The sequence below is a fragment of the Rattus rattus genome, chromosome 1 (assembly GCF_011064425.1).
Source record: "Rattus rattus isolate New Zealand chromosome 1, Rrattus_CSIRO_v1, whole genome shotgun sequence".
In the NCBI taxonomy this organism is placed as follows: domain Eukaryota; kingdom Metazoa; phylum Chordata; class Mammalia; order Rodentia; family Muridae; genus Rattus; species Rattus rattus.
In genome coordinates, this window is record NC_046154.1 from 59,199,571 (window position 1) to 59,224,141 (window position 24,571).

The window sequence follows — 24,571 nt, forward strand, 5'->3', positions numbered from 1 at the left end:
ACCATCTTCTGGTCCCATTTGAACCAGATTCTAGAAGCATCAGTCCACTTTGTCTACGTGCAGTCACTACACACTCACCTTGGACTTCTGGGTACAGGGCCATGCAGAGCAGAGCCCAGCGCAGTGTAGTGGATGTTGTCTCTGTACCAGCAAAGAAAAGATCCAAAGTACTGCAGATGAGGTTTTCTTCATTGAAACTTGTAGTAGTCTTGTCTGGGTACTGGAAAGGCAATGTGTGTTTGTTTATTCAGAGGTTTTGAGTCAAGACCTTGGGATAGAGTTTTGAAAAGTGATATTCCTTTTGCTCTTCTCATGAAGAATTTTCCTTTCCCAAGTACTGCAAGCTGTCCAAAGCATTATGGCACTTGGGTTAATGAAAATCATTATAACTATTTTCTTCTGGTTAAACATTTGGAAAACCTTTGTCCAGTGATAAGAAGATGGGATAAAAATCATATTTGTCTTCTAGTATCAGCCATATCACTAAGTAAATATATTGCCTAGGGTACTCACTCAACACTGCTTTGTGTCATGTTGATAAAATGAGAGTATAAAACACACATTAACATGCCATTATCAATATTGTGAGATACCACAGGTACATAGTCAAGACTCAACAAATGATTTTGTTGATGCCAGAAAGAATCCAATCAGCTCTCTTTGTTCACTGGTTTTCTGATTTCACTGGTAATCTTTTCTAGTTAAGACTTTTCTGTTTATATCAATTATTTTTTATGACATAACATCATCTTCATGAGCTTACTCTAGAAGTATAAATTTGTTACAATTGCTCTTAATATTGATAGTTTAATACTTGTATGGGACAAGTAATTAGTTATCTCTTCCTCTGAAGACAAAAGTACAACACTGCTTTTATTAATATTATCAAAGGCAAGTAAAAAAAAACCAAGAGGATGAAAAATTTACTATTTGGCCTCTGGTCAGAGGAGGGACCCAATTTATCCTAGCTTGCACCACTGATCCAGTAATGTGCACCATTAGGATGCCTGGTGAGATCAAGGCCGTATATTTTGTGATATGGTTTGGATCTGCAATAAAATTGCACAATTACTACTGGCTCATGTTTTGAATTCTTGATTCCTAGTAGTCTGAAGTATTTTTGGAGGTTCTGTAATATTGGGGGTAGACAATATCTGGATACATCCAATAACTAAGGGCATAGCTCTTAAAGTTATATCGAGGCCTTAGATCTTGCCTTGGTCTCTGCTTCTTAATGTGTCATTATGTGACTAGACTTCACCATAGGCATTTTGCTACCTTGAGCTTAGCTTCTCTGTCATTTCTTCTTTGTAGTGATGGACCCGACTTACTGACACTGTGAGCCAAAATAAATCTATTTTGTGCTCTTTTTGTCAAGTATTGTCATAACGGTGCAAAAGTAACCACCCTAACAAACTGGCAGCTGGCTAGGGGCTTGTGTATCACTGGATGTTTTTATGGGAGTTGGAGGGCTTCATCTAAATCTTAAAGTTAAGCTTCAGCATTCAGGTATATTTTGTTTTATCTTGCAGAGATGGGTGGGTAAGATGCAGTCAGTAAGTGACCCTAGACCAACTTGTAACAAAACTGGCCTCTGAAGCTTAATTGCTACTTTTGTTTATTACGCAGCTCATTCACATATGGATAAAAGCTAAGAGAAACACATAAAGATAGTGTCTTAGCATTATCATGGTCTCCCACCAAATGGCTTAGACCTTTATTTTTAATGTCCACAATAATCCTAAATAAATGCAATTGTATACCTCTTAAGTACTATATCCTTACCATTTAATTTTCCTGTAGTGTGCCAAGTAATTATCCTCAGATGTCCATCTATTTATTCCTGTGCATATTAAGTAATAATCCATAATAAAGCTTGTAAGTGTGAGTAATTTTCAAAAACAGAGATTATCCTGAAATATTCTTATAAGAGGGAGTTCCAGGTTCATAATCAAAGAGATGAGATATAAATATGGAAGCAGTGATCAGGGAGAAATAGATGCTGCTGTCCTGACATTGAAGACTAAACAAGAAGACATAGCAAAAAGGATCTGTGTCCTGTAGAATCAGAATTGAGTTCTCACTATTTCCACAAAGCTTGCCTGAAGAACAGGCGTGCAAGGATGATACAGTGCTGTGAGGGAACACATCTGTGCCATGTCAAACCAATAAGGAAACACATTGTAGGATCAATCAGAAATCATTAAACTGATGCTTCTTCCACACACAGAAGACAATACAGCAAGCATCTTCCCCACCTTTGCCATTTCCTTGAGGAAAGCATCAATGAAGTCCCTTGGCTCATCTGGATCCCAGTCTCTCCGGTGATTCTTAATAATATCAGAAATAAACAACTTCAGTTTTCTCCAGTTGCTGAAAAGTGTTTGGTGTGATCCAGGAAGATACTGAAGTATCCTTGGAAAGGTATTGTAGAGCTGATTGGGAAAAATAAGACAGTCATGGAGACACAAGGTGACACATTTCAAAACAGTCTTGTATTTCCCATTTGTCTTACACTGGGACAGTGCAGCCATCTTGACTCTCTCTCCATCGCCCCACCCTCCACAGACATTTCAGTTTTACCAGCAAAGGACTTTACCACCCTAAATGGAACTGAAGAAAAGGCTCCAACCATAAAACTAGGTAATGTGATTAAAAGAGAACATAAAAAGCAATTAACTGTATATATTCTTGTTAAGTTAGGAACAAACTAAAAAGCACGAGGATAGTAAGGTGGACAACACTGCAGAACTGGTTTCTAAAGATCTGCATTATTTTAGAGATGCCAAAAATAATTATCCCAAATGCTGAATGTTTAAGGCTGTCAATTTTATTTAGATTATTTTACTTTGTGTGTGTTTTGCATGATTCTGGTGCCTGCAGAAGTCAGAAGAGAGCATTGGAGCCCCTTGAACTGAAGTTATAAATTGTTGAAAATCACTGTTCAGATGCTGGAAACTAAAGTGTGGTCCTATGTAAGACCAACTAATACTCCTAAGAGCTTAGGCCATCTCTGTAGCCCTACAATAATCAAATTTTAAGGCAAGGACTAAAGTAATAGAAAATTATAAAAGTCTTTTCAATTTATAGTTGGGGATGTTAAATGAGAAGATTTAATAAGTTAAAACATGAGAAAATTCAGATAAAGATAAACCATAAAATAATGCCAAAACCAACAGATTGGGAAAAGATCTTTACCAATCCTACAACAGATAGAGGCCTTATATCCAAAATATACAAAGAACTCAAGAAGTTAGACCGCAGGAAGACAAATAACCCTATTAAAAAAATGGGGTTCAGAGCTAAACAAACAATTCACAGTTGAGGAATGCCGAATGGCTGAGAAACACCTAAAGAAATGTTCAACATCTTTAGTCATAAGGGAAATGCAAATCAAAACAACCCTGAGATTTCACCTCACACCAGTGAGAATGGCTAAGATCAAAAACTCAGGTGACAGCAGATGCTGGCAAGGATGCAGCGGAAAAGAGAACACTCCTCCATTGTTGGTGGGGTTGCAGACTGGTACAACCATTCTGGAAATCAGTCTGGAGGTTCCTCAGAAAATTGGACATTGAACTGCCTGAGGATCCAGCTATACCTCTCTTGGGCATATACCCAAAAGATGCCCCAACATATAAAAAAGACACGTGCTCCACTATGTTCATCGCAGCCTTATTTATAATAGCCAGAAGCTGGAAAGAACCCAGATGCCCTTCAACAGAGGAATGGATACAGAAAATGTGGTACATCTACACAATGGAATATTACTCAGCTATCAAAAACAACGACTTTTTATGAAATTAGTAGGCAAATGGTTGGAATTGGAAAATATCATCCTGGGTGAGCTAACCCAATCACAGAAAGACATACATGGTATGCACTCATTGATAAGTGGCTATTAGCCCAAATGCTTGAATTACCTAGATGCCTAGAACAAATGAAACTCAAGACGGATGATCAAAATGTGAATGCTTCACTCCTTCTTTAAAAGGGGAACAAGAATACCCTTGGCAGGGAAGAGAGAGGCAAAGATTAAAACAGAGACTGAAGGAACACCCATTCAGAGCCTGCCCCACATGTGGCCCATACATATACAGCCATCCAATTAGACAAGATGGATGATGCAAAGAAGTGCAGGCCGACAGGAGCCGGATGTAGATCGCTCCTGAGAGACACAGCCAGAATACAGCAAACACAGAGGCAAATGCCAGCAGCAAACCACTGAACTGAGAATAGGACCCCCGTTGAAGGAATCAGAGAAAAAACTGGAAGAGCTTGAAGGGGCTCAAGACCCCATATGTACAACAATGCCAAGCAACCAGAGCTTCCAGGGACTAAGCCACTACCTAAAGACTATACATGGACTCACCCTGGACTCTGACCTCATAGGTAGCAATGAATATCCTAGTAAGAGCACCAGTGGAAGGGGAAGCCCTGGGTCCTGCTAAGACTGAACCCCCAGTGAACTAGACTGTTGGGGGGAGGGCAGCAATGGGGGGAGGGTGGGGAGGGGAACACCCATAAGGAAGGGGAGGGGGGAGGGGGATGTTTGCCCGGAAACCGGGAAAGGGAATAACACTCCAAATGTATATAAGAAATACTCAAGTTAATAAAAAAAATAATGCCAAATTAGTTCCCAAAATTTAATAATTTAAAAATACTTATTTAATTTTAATTATGTGTATGGGGGCACAATTAATTCATGAATTCGGGTGCCTATGGGAGCCAGAAACATCGGGTCTCCTGGAGTTGCAGACTTTGTGATCATCTAACTTGAGCTCTGGGAACAAAATTTGGGACTTCTTCAAAATCAGTTTATGCTTTTAAATGCCAACCGATCTCTCTCGTTCCTCACATCTTAATACTTTCAATGAAGGGAAATACGTGTTTCAGTAAAAGGGGAACAATTATCATATGTGGTACAGCATTTATAGCTAATTGATGTTGGTTTAAAAGGAAACTTCCAAAACAGAAGCACATGAGAGTTAAAAATGAAACCCGGAGAGTGATTTTCTAGATGATGTCTGAGGGAAAGCAGAGCAGCCCATGCTTAACACATGGAATATCTTGAATGAGGAAAAGAGGAAAAGAGGATTAGACAAAAAGAACAGTCCTAATTAAGAAGAGAGAACATTAAAGTTTATGTTTATCCAAGTGCACTGTAAAAACTTACACAGTTGGAGTTCTGGGTAATATGATGTGCTAGAAGTTGCTTGTGAGAGCCTAGTAGCAAAGACTGACAAGGAAAGCAGATTCTATCCCAAGGGGAAATAAAGGAACAGCTTGGGAATCCATGGAGGGAAGGAAAAGATCCTAGACAAAGAAGAAGAAGAATAAGCAGGACACTCTTGAACCAGAGAGTTGCCTTAGTGGGGAAGCTCAGAAGCCTCTTCTAAAGGTCTGGCATCAGAAGGTTGGCAGTCAACCTTCTACAGGACAAGCCGATAAGTGAAGCTGCTAGTCAAACTGATTCCTTTTATTAATGGGTCAATGGAAGAGAAAATCCCATTTTGTCATGATATTCCATTTGAAGTGGAGTACCTAGGTGACAATTTGTCAGAGAATGCACTGCTAGAAACTGAGCCACCCAGAGGCCCGAAATCATGGAGCACTCATGGATCAGAGAATCTCAGATTTGTCTCTCACTGTAGCCTTTGGGTGAGAGTAGATCTAGAGAGATGGTTATGGACAGAAGAGGGACCTAATACTAGTAGGCCCAAGGGTGGCTGATAGCAAGATCCTGGATTAGGTTGGGAAGTGGCTAGGGAGACTCCCTACCCTCAGTGGGCAGGAACAGAGCTCCTCAGCTGCATATGACCCTGAGTGCAGTAGCTCTGAGTCTGACATCAGCAGGTTAAATGCAGCTTCAACTAATCTGAATTACTATTTCACTATTGTTGAGCAAGAGATCTCTGGAGTTTTAGGGGTATATAGGATACCCACAGTGCATTCGACCAGCAGGGAATTGGAAGCCCTGGAAGTATAAAGGCAGTTTGTCCGGATCTCACAACTTATACTGATCTCCACGCTGTGATTTCTTCTCCAGCTCCCAAAGTACTTGGGAGATACCCCTTCGTTAAAGAAACACCCAAGTGGTAAGATCTGAGGAATCTCGGGATGGCGAAAGGTTATGCCCGCTCCATGGAATGCAAAGCTAAGTGTGGTCAGCAAAGGCTCCTGATATGTAAATAGGACAAATGGTGGCTGTGTTCTGAAGACGATTCTGATAGACACCAGGCATTTACCCATACAGACTCAACAACAACACAAACCAAAGGGCAAGCAAACACCTATACATTATATGTGCTTGTGTGTGTGTGTGTGTGTGTGTGTGTGTGTGTGTGTGTGTGTGCCTATGCTCACATGACATGGTACATGTTTGGAGGTCAGACGATAACTTGGACATGGCTCTATCCTTCCATCATGTCAATTCCCAGAATCAAACTCACGTCGTCAGTCTTTGCAGGAAGTGCCTTGATATGCTGAGAAATTTTGCTTCGCGCACTTAATTTTACTTTTTCTCCCGTAATTATTTATCTAATTATGAATATACCTCATCTCACTTTTGGCACTAGGATTTCTTTAGTTTAATTTTCATTTTTATTTTGCACTCTATGCCTTCCTTATTTATATATTCAATTTATCTCACTGGTTTTTAAAATAATACTTATATTTTACATTTTCTTCCTGTTCTTACATTTACTTTTGAACATTTTTATTATTGATATATCTACTTTTCTCTCTGTCCCCTATTTTAGTCTTACCCAGTGGCTAACATTCTTTCTCTCCCCTTCTCCTTTTTTCCTTTAAATTATTTCACCTATTCTTGTCCTTTGCCCAGTTTCCTTCAAGTATCTCATTCACTTATACATACATTTAACAGTGCATTAAATTAAATAACTTTGAGATGTTATAGCACGCTCAGTAGTTTTAGCATTGTTTCCACTCTTTGGCTGTTGGTGATATACTAAAGTGCCCCAATTCAATTTATGTGTGTTTTTGTATTTTGCAAGACACAAAGTTGTTGCTTCAGAAGTTTGTTTTCATCTCAAAGAGTAATACTGTAGATTAAACTTTGAAGACTAGGTAACTCCATTAAAAGATCCTCTAAAAAATTCGAGAAATGGTATCCACATCAGTGATTTCAAAAACTACAAGAAACATAGTAAATAAAGGAAAAAAGGCTCCTGAATTTACAAGGCAGGAAGTTAGAAAGGAGATCTGGAGACCTATAAGTCGGGTGAAAATAGAATCCAGTATACTTGATAAGAAAGCAAACTGAGGGAGAATGGGAGGAAGCTCATTTTCTGAGCGGAAACAGTAAAATCATAGTGGTACATGTATGAAGATATCATAATGACAACCATTGTTATTTGATTAATTAAAAAATTTTTAAAACTATAAAGTTGACAGAACTCCATTGTTCAAGAGCAACTCTTCTATTTCAGAAGGAAATTCCAGCCTATTAGATGTTGTAACCAGCACAAATATAACAGAGACGCTGGAAGTTTGCTCCATAATTCCAGGTCAGAGGCAGTAGTAGCAGGACACATAGATTAGTGATATGTGACTGACTGTCTGCTGACCCTTGTTGTAACTGATTCTTATCTGTGCAGTGGTCACAGTTATATTTTTTCTGTTACATGTTCTTTCAGTTTTCAAAATTAAAGCACCATTTTTAGTGAAACAGTTAAAAAATTAATAATGGCATGTAATTGATACAAGGAAAAGTGGTCCATTGAGAACACATAATTTAAACACATACAAATGTGTACACTAACTCACATATATTTATTCCAAGGTAGCAAAACAACTGGGAAACATGTGGGTAACCTTAGGAGTTAATTTTCCTTTAAAACTGTCTTACACGTATAGGAATATGGCTGAGAGACCAGTAATTTGTGGGAAATATTTGGAAGATGCTAATGATTGAAGGGGCAAGAATTTGCACATAGGCTTCCCCAGCCAGGAGTGATGTTTGAAGACCAAATTTTATGTCATTGTTTTGTAAGATTCACAACATCAAGCATTAATTGAAATAAAAATAGGATCCACTTTTGAACTTTTAATTATTTTTTTAATGTGTGATGCAAATTCAAGACAAATGAGTGACTAGATTCAGATGAACACCAGTACCAGAATATCCATTGCAATATTCTTAACATCACAAGTCTGGAAACAGCCCAAAAGCTCTAACATCAAGGCAGGATTATTACCAGAAAGTCATACATGTTGCCAACCCTAGTCTTAGTTAACAAAAATCAGCACACACAGAGGAATGACAGAGAACCTGAGCTGGAAATAGGGTTAGTTTTCAACAACAACAACAACAACAACAACAACAAACAACAGCAACAACAGCAACAACAGCAACAACAACAACAACAGCAGCAACAACAACAACAACAACAGCAACAACAACATTTACACATGCAGGTCATCCTGCACATGTTGATACTTTGTTTAAATATTACAAATATTATTTTCATGTACAAGTTTTGAATATTGTCAAAACACTGACATCAACAGAGATTTGAATACACTTGTATTAACCTCAACTTTACGGCATTATATAGTACCTGAAAAGGCTGTAAACTATAAAAAGAGGAGCCAGTCTGTTTGACTTAGTCCTGAGTTTGAATTCCTGAGATATGAGCGTGCTTACCTGGCACATCACTGATGACTCCAAACACATGGCCTCATCCAGTAGCCTCAGCATCTCCTGAAACTGACTGTCATGGTACTCAAAGCGCTCCCCAAAGGTAACAGAGCAAATGATATTGGAGACTGCTTTGTTGATATTGAAGTGAGGGTCAAAAGGCTGTCCTGGAGGTGGGAAAAGAGAAACTTGGGCCATTCAAAGATATTTATGTTTGTATTATTTATTATAAAGAAAACAATCTCTCAACTGCTCCTTCCCCTGCATAATTACTAGAGAGAATGAAATAATGGATGGGCTCTGGCCACAGCACATGCACAATGCTGACATGAACCAAGGTTTCTGTCAATGGCTATAAAGTCAGACTGGTGACGAGGATTTAAGGTCAGCAACATGATTAATAACCCATTTTATTTGCTAGGCTTCAGCTCTCTAGGTCAAGGTCATAGCTATAAGTTCACTGTTCAATCTTCAGTGCCTAGCCCAGAGCAGGCCCAGGATAAACTCTTAGGCATTTAATAAAAATTTGTTCAACAAACATAAGACCACAGCCCCCTACACCTGCACTGTGAAATGCCCACCTCCCTCATCTTTTATGGCCTCCACAAGGTGGTAGGCCTCCTCTTGTATTCGCTGCTCTAAGCTCTTCTTTCCTAGTCCAAAGTTCCTCAGTGTCATCAGGGTAAACCTTCTTTGCTCCTTCCATGTCTGGCCACTGGAGAAGATCAATCCTGGAAAGAAGAGATTCCACATTACATCATTATAAGTCTCATTTAAAATTTCCCGATGAACTGGATGGACATGTGTATGGTGCAAAGAAGAAAGGTCAATAAGCATTTGGCAGCTATCTAGAGAGACAATCCCAAAGCAAGGGAACTGGTATTTACTGGTTACTTACAACAGCATTCATTTAGCATTCCTTGCATATAATGGAATCTAGTGCTTTCAGAAAATCCCTGTGCTTATTAACAATTAATGAAGGCCCATTCTACCTGATGCAAAAGCTCAGACAAAGGCATAAAGCATACTTTATAAAGAAATTTAGTTACTAGATAGCAACTTTTATTCACGTTTCAGTTTTCTCCAGATCTGAAGTCCATATTCTGATCACACAAGTCTAGAAGTTCATGTTTGTTCAGAATTGGTTCTAATGCTTTGTCTTAATTCAGCTCCCAAAAGTCATGCTTCAGCCTGAGCGTCTCTGCCCCTCAGATGGCTTTGATTGGTAGTAAAGAATTGCCTTACAGCCAATAACTGGATAGGGAGACAGAGGCGGGACTTTTGATTGTGGCAGCAATGGACAGAGGGATAGAGGGAGAAGTGGAGAACTGCCATGGCTCTTGGAGCAAGAGAGATGAGATTTAAGAGCTGCATGAGAGAAATCATCCAACAATGTAGGTGGAAAGAGAATTCGGCCCTATGAGGGGCGGGGGTGCCCAGAAAGTAACAGGGCAGCAAAGATGAAATATAGATTTAGAAGGCGTTTAGCCGGGGATACCAGAGGGGAGTGTGTGAAAGCTGCAGGGAATTTTAAAGTGCCCAGCTATTGAGATAGGAAGGCCTATTAAAAATATCTCACGAATCTAGAGAGATCTTGCAGGGCATGGAGGTACAGTGTGTGTGAGCTGCTGCTATCCAGAGCAGTTAACTAATTCACTGCTGCATATGATAAGTTGGGCAGCAGGAATGCACTCATGGATAAAACAAGACACATGATGTAAGAAAGTTTTGTGGACAATATTCTAGCCAAAACATACAGTAGAGTGAATAAATGACTCAAGAAAGTAAGAAAGAGGAATATCCCAAACACAGAGAGTCCAGAGGCAAGGAGGAAGATCATTCTGGCATAATCAGTGTTCACCAACTATCATGGCATGTGCAATAACGCCATGCTTCCATTAGTTTTGTAACTTTCAGAGAAATCCTCAAATCCTTTTGCCTATCTCCATAAAATTGTCTGATATCGACTTTCTGATTATTTTTTGGAATGATAATGAGTATTAAAACCAGCCTGTTATATTATTGGCCAGAAGGCTAAAGACCCCTTAATGTCATCACTTTAATGATTGTGTTTGAAGAGTTATAAGCAAGAAGAGTATCATCAGGAGGAAGGTGACTCATCTGTTTTACTAGAGCAGAGGTTTGGAGTGGGAAAAGGGAAGTGAGAGCACAGTGTGTCTGACTGGGCTTACCACCAAAGCATCAAGAGTCGGTGTACAGGACACATGGTTTCACCCTAAGGATGTTTTCATTCAGGAAATGTGGCATCCTGCTTCCTTTACAGATGGACAGGAACCTTTACCATGTGACAAAAATTATAAAAACACAGTACATATTCATCAAGAAACTTACCATTTTTGTTAAAGAGATGTTTTCGGAGAAGAGTGACAGGGCGATTCAAAAAATTGTGCTCCATTTGAGTAAAGATTTCTTTGATTAAGGGCATGCCAGTTACAACCACTGAAGGTATGTTAGCAAAATCCAGGCTTAAAACATTCCCATATTTCTTCACAAACTGAAAAATATTACAGCAGTAGCAACTTAGCCCATGTCTGTGTGTCCAGATATGACAAGTATGTATAGAGCCATTGGGACTAATGTAGGAACTGTGAAAGACAGGGAAACAAGCACCTTCCTTTGTAGAAATGTTTAGAAACTTACTCATAATGCTTTAAGCTCAATTTTGATACACACTAAGAATACAAATTTCCCTATAGAAAACCCCAATGAATTCAGCAAGTCTGAATTAGGTATGCAGCTACCCAATGTCACTAGGAGAAGGCATGAAGATATGGGTAGCAACAAATAAGCGAATTCTCTAACCTGAGGCATTCTGAATTCTAATGAAGGCAAGATTACAGTTTGTATGACAGCCCAGAGGTCAAGGAAGGTCTGTGCATGCTTGGTGTAGTTTATAAACATTCCTGTTTAGCCAGAGAATGCCTTTAAACAGCTGCTATGCAGAGAAGATTTCTGAGTAAGTAACTCTTTGTCATTTCTTCAAGAAGATGTAAGTGAAGTACACATGGAAATGTAGATCAGTTTTTAACTTTGTCCTTATGAATGTCTCCTTGGGATTTTTAAGCCTTTCAAGAAAGATTATTGACTATGGATAGTAGTGACAGACAAGTCCTGGGAATAAGTGAAAATTTGGTTTAATTTAGAGGGTCTTAATTGGTAATGAGTACCATGTGGATCTCTGCTGTCGTTTGCCCTGGAGTTATCTGTATTTTGATGCTAATTCCACTGCCCCAAGGACAGCTGCCTAGTCACATGCTCAGGACTCAGGTGACTTCACCAGAACCACCTCCCCATTGAATTTGTAAAGTACAGGTGAGGGGTAGGTACAGGATAGAAGGAGGCCTGTCATTGGAGGAGAAGGAAGGATGGGCGGGAGAGAAGTTTGAAGGAAGAGGAGGAGACTAGAAGAGAAAAGAGGGAGACAGGAGAGAGGAGAGGGAGAAAAGCCATGGCAGGTGACGTTAAGATTCCGCTCTGTGTATTTACAGGTTGTTATCAATGTTCCCAAGGGATGGATGGTACTGGGCTTTGTATGTTTAAGTGGACAATTATATCTTATCAATTGGGTCAAAGATCATTGTGTTGTGTGTTCTTTTATGTGAGTGTTTGAGTGTAGGAAAGTGTGCGGTTGGATGGGATTTCATTCCAGATATCTAGGCAGATATCTTGGGACACCGCTGTGCAGACCCAGAGGGGTAAAAGACAACTATAATTATTTACTTTTATATTTTTACAACAACAGATCTCATACTTATTCTTGAGGGAGAAACAGCATCTAAGACAGTGGTTCTCAACCTGTGGGCTATGACCGTTCACAGTGGTCGCCTAAGACCATCAAAACAATTATGAAATAGCAACCAAAAAATGTTATTCTTGGACATCACCACAATATAAGAAACTGTTATAGGATCAGAGCACAAGGAAAGTTGAGAACCAGTGTTCTAAGACAAGGTACTAAGGGCAATGAATGCCTTTTTTCCATAGTACAAGCTCTCTGCCCATGTATATTCCTAGCTCAAACATGAAACAGTCACTTTTATCTTACCACCCATCAAGATAGAGAGGTCAGTTCATTTCCTGGACTTCTAGCCTTTGACTCTCAAGTGTGCCAGATCTGTCTGCAAAGGAGCCAAAACCATCAAATGGAAAAAAGATAGCATTTTTAGCAAATGGTGCTGGTTCAACTGGAGGTCACAAGTAGAAGAATGCAGATCGATCTATGCTTATCACCCTGTACAAAGCGTAAGTCCAAGTGGATCAAGGACCTCCACATCAAACCAGATACACTCAAACTAATAGAAGAAAAACTAGGGAAGCATCTAAACATGGGTACTCAGAAAAAATTTCCTGAACAAAACACGCAATGGTTTATGCCTAAGATCAAGAATCACAAATGGGATCTCATAAACTGCAAAGCTTGTAAGGGCAAAGGACACTGTGGTTAGGACAAAATAGCAACCAACAGATTGGGAAAAGATCTTTACCAATCCTACAACAGATAGAGGCCCCTTTATATCCAAAATATACAAAGAACTCAAAAGTTAGACCAAGCAGGGAGACAAATAACCCTATTAAAAATGGGGTTCAGAGCTAAACAAAGAATTCACAGGCTGAGGAACGTCAATGGCTGAGAAACACCTAAAGAAATGTTCAACATCTTTTAGTCATAAGGGAAATGCAAATCAAAACAACTCCTTGATTTCACCTCACACCAGTGAGAATGGCTAAGATCAAAACTAAGGTGACAGCAGATGCTGGCAAGGATGGAGAAAGAGGAACACCCTCCATTGTTGGGGGATTGCAGACTGGTACAACCATTCTGGAAATCAGTCTGAGGTTCTCAGAAAATTGACATTGAACTGCCTGAGGATCCAGCTATCTCTCTTGGGCACATACCCAAAAGATGCCCCAACATATAAAAAAGACATGTTCCACTATGTTCATAGCAGCCTTATTTATAAAAGCCAGAAGCTAGAAAGAACCCAGATGCCCTTCAACAGAGGAATGGATACAGAAAATGTGGTACATCTACACAATGGAATATTACTCTGAAGCTATCAAAAAACAACGACTTTATGAAATTCAGAGGCAAATGGTTGGAACTGGAAAATATCATCCTGAGTGAGGTAACCCAATCACAGAAAAACACACATGGTATGCACTCATTGATAAGTGGCTATTAGCCCAAATGTTTGAATTACTCCTAGATGCCTAGAACAAATGAAACTCAAGATTTGATGATCAAAATGTGAATGCTTCACCCTTCTTTAAAAAGGAAAAGAATACCCTTGGCAGGGAAGAGAGAGGAAAAGATTAAAACAGAGACTGAAGGAACACCCATTCAGAGCCCACCTCACATGTGGCCCATACATATACAGCCACCCAATTAGACAAGATGGATGAAGCAAAGAAGTACAGACTGACAGGAGCCAGATGTAGATCGCTCCTGAGAGACACAGCCAGAATACAGCAAATACAGAGGCGAATGCCAGCAGCAAACCACTGAACTGAGAATAGGACCCCCGTTGAAGGAATCAGAGAAAGAACTGGAAGAGCTTGAAGGGGCTCGAGACCCCATATGTACAACAATGCCAAGCAACCAGAGCTTCCAGGGACTAAGCCACTACCTAAAGACTATACATGAACTGACCCTGGACTCTGACCTCATAGATAGCAATGAATATCCTAGTAAGAGCACCAGTGGAAGGGGAAGCCCTGGGTCCTGCTAAGACTGAACCCCCAGTGAACTAGACTGTTGGGGGGAAGGCGGCAATGGGGGGAGGATGGGGAGGGGAACACCCATAAAGAAGGGGAGGGGAGAGGGGGATGTTTGCCCGGAAACCGGGAAAGGGAATAACACTCGAAATGTATATAAGAAATACTCAAGTTAATAAAAAAAATAAGTAATATTTAATATTACTTCATTAAACATACAAACCTCAAAAAAAAAAAGCTGCAGAGGGCCCCCCAGAAGACATTATAATGCAGAGCATTATAGGCATTATAATGTTCCATTGTGCAACATTGTTAGCCATGCAAAAGAAGCTCTAAAGTGATTAAAATAATAAAGTACAGAATGGTAAATAAAATAAAAACTGGACATAGAAAGATAGCAACAGACTGAAATGGGAGGTATAAGACTAGCAAAATTAATAGTAGACGAGCAGTGCAACCATTGCAAAGTTCAAAAAGCAAGATTCAGCAGAGTGAACGTTCCAAATAAAGAAAAGTAAGACACTTAGGATTAGTGAGACATGGCACTGAGCCATAAACGTGACCTTGAAAGGCTTTACTGATTTAAGTTCTTAAACCTAGGAAGTATATTCTGAGCTTGGTTTCCTTAGCATTTTGTCTAAGCTCCCCATTCCACAATTACCTGGCAAAGCCAGGCGGCCTCCTCTCTTGCTCTTCCTTTTCTTTCTTTTTTTTTTTTTTTTTTCGAGCTGGGAACCAACAGGGGCCTTGTGCTTGCTAGGGCAAGCACTCTACCACTGAGCTAAATCCCAACCCCTCTTCCTTTCTTACTCCCCACTTTCTCCCTATTCCCTTCCCTCTTCTCTCTTATTCCCTTCCCCCTTCTTTCTTACTCTCTCTGGCTCAGCCTTTCTCTCTCTCTCTGCCTCTCTCTCTCTCTCTGCCTCTCTACCCCCTCACCCTCCCTCCCTATGCCCTGAATAAACCTCTACATTACAGAATGGTATGGCTGGTTCTTCAGGGGGAAGGGATGCCTCAGCATGGGCCTGCGGAGGCACCTCCTTCCCCCAGACCTCACCACACATCCCCCTTGATCGTTTTATAAACACAACAGTTTTATTTTTTTAATGCATTTTTTTTATTTTGGGAATCTCACACACAAATATGTGTTGACATCATCCCGGCCCTCTCTTTACCTTCCAACCCCTCCAGGGTCATCCCTACCTATTCTTTCTCAAATTCATGACATCCTCTTCTTTAATTAGTGGTGATTATATTAATATATTACAGATATATAATATATATACATATGCACAGATATGAAATTAAAACATTCATCAATGCCCCATTGTCCCAGAAAAACAAGAGGCACATAGAGGCAACAACTCTTCCAGAAAAATAGTGTGCATGTGTATATGATGGAAGGGGGATGTAGACAATGAAATGTGTGAATAGCTAAAACTTCTCAATTTGGCAAAATAAAAAACTATGTAAAAAATGCAAACAGCATAAAATCCTCAAAGAAATCAAAAAACAAATAAACATCATAATCAAATTGAAAGCTAAAACAAAGGAAAAAATTATTGAAAGCAGATGGTGGGATCCTTCCACTTAAGGGGAAATTGGAAATTATTTCTCATCAGAAACTACAAAGTCCAGAATTAAGTGGGAGGACATCTAAAACGATTAAATGCTGCAGACTGGTAATGAGGTGTCAAAATTAGGAGAAAAACAGTGTGGGAATGAGGTGAGGAGTGCATTCTGAGGTAGAGCAAAGCTAAGAAATCTCCTTCTCCTACAGCCTCTCTCTGAAAAAAACAGGGAAAGGAAGTGCTGACGGTCAGATAGGAAACTGAACACGAAAGGAAACAAACAAACAAACAAATAAACAAGAAAACCAAACAAACAAACAAAACAAAAAACAAAAAACAACAAACAAACAAACAAACAAACACCCCAAAACGATGGATCTATAGGAGGAAGAGTAAGGAGCAAAGACAAGAGACATTTCTGCCTTTAAGTTCCAGCTGCACAGGGCACTGAAGACCCAGGTTAGTGTCTGATGTGGTTCTCAGTGTGTGTGTGTGTGTGTGTGTGTGTGTGTGTGTGTGTGTGTCTGTGTTTAGACAATAACCTAGAGAGCTGTGCTATAGAGGGGAGACAAGGTCTTCCACAATTTGTAGTTGTTTCGCTTGCCATGAAATAGTGTTAGCAAAGTCTCAGCTGCATGTGCGCATTGAATAACTGAGTAGATGCCTGCCGGGAGGGTGATACAAGGATATACAAGAGATACAATGAAAGAGCTAAGAGGAATAGAGAGGCAATTATTTGGAAAGTATTCAAGGAACACACAGGGAAGGCAGAATAAAAGAAAAAAGAGGTCGGGAAACAGAGGGAAAACATATGGGCTTAAAGCCTCAATTGGTAAAAAGTAATCAGACATAACCACTCTTCACAGGTACTGGAAAGTGACAGGGATAATCATACAAGGCTGGAGTGTTCACTATCTAAGCAGAGAAGATCACTGTAGATAACAAGGACCATTAGGAGAAAAGAGGGTCATAGAGCATAAGGACTTGTGTACTCTGCATACATAACAGTCTTTCCAATACAGGGCGGGGGTGGGGAGGGGGTTCAAGAACTGAATGGACAGACAACAGACGACTCCTAGTGAAGCTGGAGACATCGGTGCATCTTTCTCTGGTGTTGATAAAGTCAGTAAGTGAGCAGTCTGCAAAGGTGCAGAAGGATCAAACTAGGCTCAAAAAGACAAATCAGAGAAATGATATGTACACAGGTCAAGAGAGGAACATACTTAAAAAAAAACAAAACTGGACGGGTAAGTAACCAACATATGAGACATCCCATTTCTTAAACCACCATGATGTATTTATGAAGATAAATTATCATATCGTCAAATCTACCCTGACATCTTTACAAGAATTAAAATCAGAATATGTTCTCTGTCCATAAAAATCTCACTAGGAATCTTTCGTCGACAGATAACAAGAAAATCTACAAGTGTTTGTAATCAGAACACCTTATCTCTGGGTTAGTGGGCTGTCAGTGTTAGCCTACAGCCAGGTCCTCCAGGTCCCAGTGCCAATATCCAGTCCCAGGACACAGCCAGACACTGTTGCCTCTTCCTACCTGCTGAAGGGATAGGTGTGGCTGTTTAGGATCCAAATGGAACAAGCAACCCACTAAGGGCAGGCGCCAAGGCCCTGGCGGGTAGTTCTTGGGGCGCCGGTTTTTGAGGAAATCAGCCAGGAACAGAAAGGTGACAGCAGCCAGCAGCAAAATCCGGAGATGGAGCGCGGCCCAAATGGCCCCAACTAGGGAACCCAATGTGACAAGCATGGCTGATATTCGAGCAGGCTCTCGGGGAAATGAGAATCTGAACTGAGGCTGAGGCAGGTCCCCAGGGCCACTTCCTGTAGCTCCTAGAATGGGCCAGCCCTGTGATTAAAAACCCCTGGTCCCTCCAGGGCTCCGCCCATCTGTTCCCTGGAGACTCCTCCGCCCAGCTCTGTTCACTCCAGCCCCTTTGGCTCGATTTGCTTATCTGCTCCCTAAGCCGCAATAAAGCTTTGTCCCCAAGAGCTCTTTCATTTTTACCCAGTCTTCTCAAGGACACAAACTACCCCTTGGCCCCGCCTCAACGCTCTCGGTCACGCCCCCTGTCGGGGTTGGGGTGGGTTGGATTCCAGGAAGAAGCCACCTGAGCTTGTCTAGACTGGCTAAGAACTTTGCTTTTGCACATATATAAAGTCTTTATGGTTCTCAGGCTTGTGTTTTGCGTGTAACCCAGGGAATATCATGTGTATCTGACCTCCTGTTTTATAAACAATCTTTCACCAGTGACTGCAATTTTTAGAAACAGGAGCAACAGTATCATCCAATGCTTCTGGGCTGAAGGCCAGAAAGCGCTCTGGCCTCTTTATAAAAGCTCACCAGCTTTGACTGTGCTATTCACAGTGAATAAGTGAATCCACAGATTCTTCACCAAAAGAACATCTTGGGCTTGTGCCCCGCCCCCCACCTCCTGCTCCCTTTTGTAAAGTTAAGAGAATTGAACAAGTGGAGAGTGATACATTTATATCACTACTGTTGTAGGTCCTACTCTTCCCCAAAGTATCCCCTTCTGCATTTTTGGCCATGTATTTTCCATTATCCTCTCAAGATTTGCTCCTTCCCTTTCTCCGTCCCATTTCTAATCCCTGGCCAGTTTACTCATACACATTTTAATCTAGGCTGGGACTGCGGAAAACAAACCAGAGTTTGTTTCACTTTACATAACGATGCTTGTTCTCTCCCAGCTCTTCCATGAGAACCTCCAACCACGTTGGATTTCCAGGATGCAATTTTCTACCCTGTGCCACATACATGAGATCCTTAAACCATGTAGCAAGCTAGACATGGGTAGACAGTAAACATATAGATATACATTCTGCTTAAAAAGTTTTTATTGGGGAAAAAAAGATAAATTGAAGTGTCTTCCTTTCCAAGATCTTAAGAGGAAGCCAGAAGAATAGGAACAGAAACTTAGCAAAGCTCAGCTTGTGTGTATTCTTTAACCCCTTTATGATTTTTTTCCTTTTATTTAAAACATATTTTTCTCACACATTATGTCCTAATTATAATTTCTCCTTACTCTGCTCTTCCCCGTTTCTCCCAATAAGTCCTTCCCTCTCAATCTGCTCTTTGTCTCTCAGAAAAAGAACAGGATTCTAAGAGACAAAAACTAGGGTATCAAAGTTGAACACTGTAAGCCAACAGTAGGAAGAGAGTCTCCAAAACAGACGTAAGAGTCAGAGACCCGCTCATTCTCTCATTCAGGAACCCCATAAAATTACTAAGCTAATAGCGGTCCCTGGCACAGACCCATGGAAGCCCCGTGCTTGCTGCTACGGAATCAGTGCTCATATTCGCTTTTCTTAGGTTATTCAGAAGTCCTTGCTCTGCTGGTATCCTCCATTCTCTCTGGCTCTGACACTCTTTTGCCTCCCCTTCCGCAGGATTCCCTGCGTTCTGAGGGTACGGATTTGATGAACATCCCATTTAAACTCTGGCCACATAATGTCTGCCTGTGGATCTCTGCATCTGTTCCCATCTGCTGCCAGAGGAAGCTTCTCTAAAGATAAGTGTATAAAGCACTGATCTACAAGTATAGCAAAGCACCATTAGGAGTCATTTAATTGAACTTTTTTTTTTCAGACCAGTAGTAGTTTTTCCCTAGGTTTCTAGGCTATCTAGTCTCTGGTGCTGGGGTGTCCAAGCAGTGCTTATTGGTATCAGGAACTGCTTTTGCTCACAGCAGTGACACCATCCAAGAAGGGAATGTTAGCATTCTGTCTAAGCTCCACTGAACAGTTATATAGCCAGGTATGCCTGACACTGTAAAAGGGGCTGCTTGCCCCTCCTCACTCTCTTGCTCTTGTTCTCTCCTGCTCGCTTGCTCTTCCCCTCTCCCCCCTTTGTCTCTTCTTTCCCCATTCCCTTCCCCCTTCCCTTCTTTCCCCATACTCATAGCTGGCCTCTACTTCTCTCTCTCTCTCTCTCTCTCTCTCTCTCTCTCTCTCTCTCTCTCTCTCTCTCCCTCCTCCTTTTACCCTTTTAACCCTTCCCTGAATAAACTCTCTTTTATACTATACCTTTATGTGGCTGGTCCCTCAGGGGAAAGGGACCCCTCAGCATGGACCCACTGAGGTACCCCCTTCCCCCAGACCCCTATAGAACATAATCCCCCCTCTCTTTATATTTTACAACACAACATTGGTGCTGAAATCTGGGACCTGGGACATATCCTCTCTTTATCTTTTCATAAACATATCAATGTTGGATATGGGTTCTTTCTTGTGGAGTGAACCTTAAGTCTAATCAGACATTAACAGTGCCTTGGAGGATCTGTGGGTCTGTGTTTCTTCCTTCAATAGTGTTTGGACAGAACAGACCATGGACTCCCACTTTCTTAGCTTCCAGCCTTAAAAGTCTCTCCATCCACAGGCTCTAGTACCATCTCCTTGCCACTTTCAGCTCCTAGGATCATCCAGCACCGTCTTTGAAGTTATCAACACACTCCAGATCAGCCACGACATCTCAAATTTGTCAGAATTATTCCACTGAAGTAGAAGCTTCCATGAACCATCTGGTCAACTTGCACCTGCAGGTCTCCTACCTCTCTCTGGGCTTCTTTTTTTGATAAGGATGACATGGTTTTGAAGAGCATAGGCCACTTCTTCCACAAATTAGCTGAGAAGAAGAAGAAGAAGTATGAGAGCACAGAGTTTCTCTTCAAATTGCAGAATGATCACAGGGGCCTCTTCCAGGATATGCAGAAACCAGCTCCAGATGAATGGGGTAAAACCCAGGAGGCCATGGAAGCTTCCTTGGCCTTGGAGGAAGTCTCTCTTGGATCTGCATGCACTGGTTATGCCCTCACAGACCTTCATCTCTCTGAATTTTGGAATATCATTCCCTGGATAAGGAGGTGAAGTTCATCAAGAAGATGGGCAATCACCTGACCAAACTCCATAGACTGTCATGCCCCAGTGCAGACTGGCGTGCCCCAGACATCTCTGGGCTAGTATCTCTTTGAGCACCTCACTCTGAAGCACGACTAGGAGGCCCCTTGCCTTTAAGGGGCTCCCTCTTCTGCTCTGCACCAGTCAGCCTCAGGATCTCCACCCGAGTGAACCTCTCAAGCCACCAGGCAGCTTTGTAACCGCCCTGGAGCCTATCTCAAATCTTGGACCAAGTAAAAATAAAGCTTTTTGAAACAGCAAAAACGAACAAACAAACACTGTCTGTATCACAAGTGCTCCATTGTTGCAGCATATCTAACAAGTAGAACAGACTGTGGGTCAAACGTTTTGTGACTGGGTTGGTATTCAAGTTCTTTTTTGCTAGCCTAACGAGAGCCTTTCTGCAACAAAGAGATTAGAACATAGTGGAAAAGACTCCATGTAGGAACCAGCTTGACTTCTCCACATTCAACAAGTTGTGTGCATATTGTCCCTGGCAATGGGGCTCCACTGTCAGTTTGCCAAAAGAAACCCTTTGTCTTAGCATCAACCTAGGTTATTTGGTGATTTCATGGGACCCCCTTGTCAAACAACTCAACTGACTGTGATGCAGTTACATTGCTGGAAGTCTTGACCTGGCTACAAGAGATGGCCAACTTAGAATTTACATAACTAAGTCCTCTTTACCATCACCTTCCTTTCATAGATTCCAGGAAGTTTCTACTGTACTATGTTTCCATGCCATCTTCCAAATGCCCTCAATTCCATCTTTCTGCATTTGTTTCCTCCGCTAAATTGTCCCTTTGTCTGATGTCAGTCCTACTTCTATTCCCACATACCCCAGTCTGCTGTAAAATTTATTCTATTTCCCACTCCCAGGGGATTCATGTGTCACCATGGACCCCTCTTCCTTACTAAACTTCCACGAGTCTACAGATCTTAGCTTGCTAAAGTTTACTAATAAGTGAATACATACTTATCTTTTGGGGTCTGGATTAACTCATTGAGAATTGGTTTTTCTACTTCAAACCATTTGCCTATAATATTCATGATGTAATCTTTTTAATGAGCTAATACTCCATAGTGTAAATATACCATATTTACTTTATCTGTTTTGTTTTTGTTGTTGTTTTTTGTTGAGTGATATCTAGGTTGTTTCCAGATTCTGGCTACTATGAACAGAACTCCAATGAACATGAGCAAGTGTTCTTGTGGTAGGATGGAGTGTCCTTTGGGTATATGGGCAAGAGTGGTATAGCTATGTCTTGAGGTAGATGGATTTCTGAATAGGTAGTGATTTCTTGTGGGTGTACAAGTTTGCACTCTGATCAGAAATGGAGGAGTGTTCCACTTAGTTCACATCCTCACTGACATGAGCTGTCACTTACGTTATTGATTTAAGCCACTCTGAGAAGTATAAGATGAAGTCTCAAAGTAGGTTTGATTTGCATTTTTCTGATGGCTAAGAATGTAGAACATTTTCCATTTGAGAATCCTCCACTGAGAATTCTCTTTAGATCTGTACCCCATTTTAAAATTGGATTATTTGGGTTTTTAAAATAACTAGTTTCTTGAGTTCTTTAAATATTTTATATATTAGTCCTCTGTCAGATGTGGAGTGGATAAAAAACTTTTCCCATTTTATAAGCTGCCACTTTGTCTTATTGACAGCATCCTTTGTCTTGCAGAAGCTTTTCAATTTTCAATTGCTGATTGTAGTCCCTGTGCTATCAGTGTTCTGTTCAAAAAAATTATCTCTTATGCCAACACATTCAAGTCTATTCCCAACTTTCTCTTCTATCAGATTCAATATATCTGATTTTATGTAAAGATCTTTTATCCACTTGGTGGATCTTTTATACAGGGTGGTAAGTATGAATCTATTTGCATTTTTCTATAAGCAGACATCAAGGTTGACCAGCACTGTTTGTTGAGGATGCTTTCCTTTTTCCAGTGTATATTTCTGGCTTCTTTAACAAAAAGACGTGTGTCTGTTGTGTGTGTAGATTAATGTTTGGACTTTTAATTTAATTCTATTTATCAACATATCTGCTTTTATATCAATACCATGCATTTTTTATTATGCCTCTGCAGTACAACTTCTAATTAGGAATGGTGAGACTTGCAGCAGTTCTTTTATTGTTCAGGGTTTTTATGGATATCTTGGGTTTTTGTTGTTGTTGTTGGTTTTCTATATGCAGTTGAGAATTGTCCTTTCAGGTCCATGAAGAATTGTTTTGTAATTTTAATGGAGATTGCATTATTTAATTTCTAGATGGCTTTCAATCGTACAGGCATTTTTATTATAGTAAACTTATTGGTACTCAAGATTGGGAGAGCTTTCTGACTTCTGATATCTTCTTCAATTTCTTTGTTCAAAGATTGGAAGTTTTTATTATTCAGGTCTTTTACTTGCTTAGGTAGAATTACCCCAAGACATTTTATATTATTTAAGGTTATTGTGACAGATGCTTCTTCCCTGATTTATTTCTCAGTCCATTTGTCATTTCTGTATAGGAGGCCTACTGACTTTTTATCAACATCGTATTCAGCTATTTTACTAAAAGTGCCTATCAGCTATAGGAAATTCCTGGTGGACTTTTAGGACAACTTATGTATACCAGCATAGCAATGTGCAAATAACGATGCTTTGACTTCATCTTTTCTAATTTGTATCCCCTGATCTTCTTCACTTGTCTTATTCTAGCTAAAACTTCAAGTATTATATTGAATAGGCATGGATAGAGTATACAATGTTAATTTGTACCTGATTTTAATGGAATTGTTTTGAGTTTCTTTCCATTTATTTGAGATTGACCCTGGGCTTGCTGTAAACTGCTGTTACTATGTTTTGATATTTCTCTTATATACAAAATCTCAAGACTTTTATCATAAAGGATTGTTGGATATTGTCAAAGACTTTCTTTGATCAAATTAAATGATTGTCAGATTTTTTCTTTCAGTTTGTTTATATGGTGAATTGTATTTACTGATTTTTGTATTTTGAACAGTTCATGCATCTCTGGGATAAAGTTTATTTGATTATTGTGGATGATCTTCTTGATTCATTCTTGGATTCGATTTGCAAGTATTTTATTGAGTATTTTCACATCTATGTTCATAAGGTTAATTGGTCTATAGTTCTCTTTCTTTGTTGAGTCTTTATGTGGTTTGAGTATCAGTGTAACTGTGACATGATAAAATAAATTAGACAATGTTCCTTCTGTTTCTATTTAATGAAATATTTTAAGGAATATTGGTATTAACTTTATTTGAAAGTCTGGAAGATTTGGTTTTGTCAAAGAATATCTTGGTTTCTCCATCTATATTAATTGAGAGTTTTGCTGGACATAGTAGCCTGAGATGCTTTTCTACAAATCCGGCCCAACAAAGGATAATAGATGGAAAATGCCAATGCAAGGAGGGAAACTACACCTTACAAAAAGCAAGAAAGTAATATCCTGGCAATGAAAATAAAAGAAGAGAGACACACAAACATAATTCCACCTCAAACAACAAAAATAACAGGAAAAAACAATCACTATTACTTAATGTCTCTTAACATCAATGGACTCAATTCCCCAATAAAAAGACATAGACTAACAGACTGAATACATAAAGAGGACCCAGCATTTTGCTACATACAGGAAACACACCTAAGTAACAAAGA

The 24,571-nt window shown here is 40.1% G+C and overlaps 1 protein-coding gene across 1 annotated transcript in view; it reads right to left on the reverse strand.

Moving 5' to 3' along the window:
* LOC116900171 (cytochrome P450 2J3) overlaps window positions 1-18,006 on the reverse strand; it is a 326,660-nt gene extending 308,654 nt beyond the window's left edge. Inside the window, exons 1-6 of the mRNA XM_032901957.1 lie at window positions 17,528-18,006; window positions 11,015-11,177; window positions 9,244-9,393; window positions 8,669-8,829; window positions 2,259-2,435; window positions 79-220 (exon numbers count right to left, since the gene is read on the reverse strand). Coding sequence (XP_032757848.1) covers window positions 79-220; window positions 2,259-2,435; window positions 8,669-8,829; window positions 9,244-9,393; window positions 11,015-11,177; window positions 17,528-17,737 — 1,003 coding nt within the window. The 5' untranslated portion in view covers window positions 17,738-18,006. The remainder of the gene's footprint in view (window positions 1-78; window positions 221-2,258; window positions 2,436-8,668; window positions 8,830-9,243; window positions 9,394-11,014; window positions 11,178-17,527) is intronic.
* Between the last annotated feature and the right edge of the window lie 6,565 nt (window positions 18,007-24,571).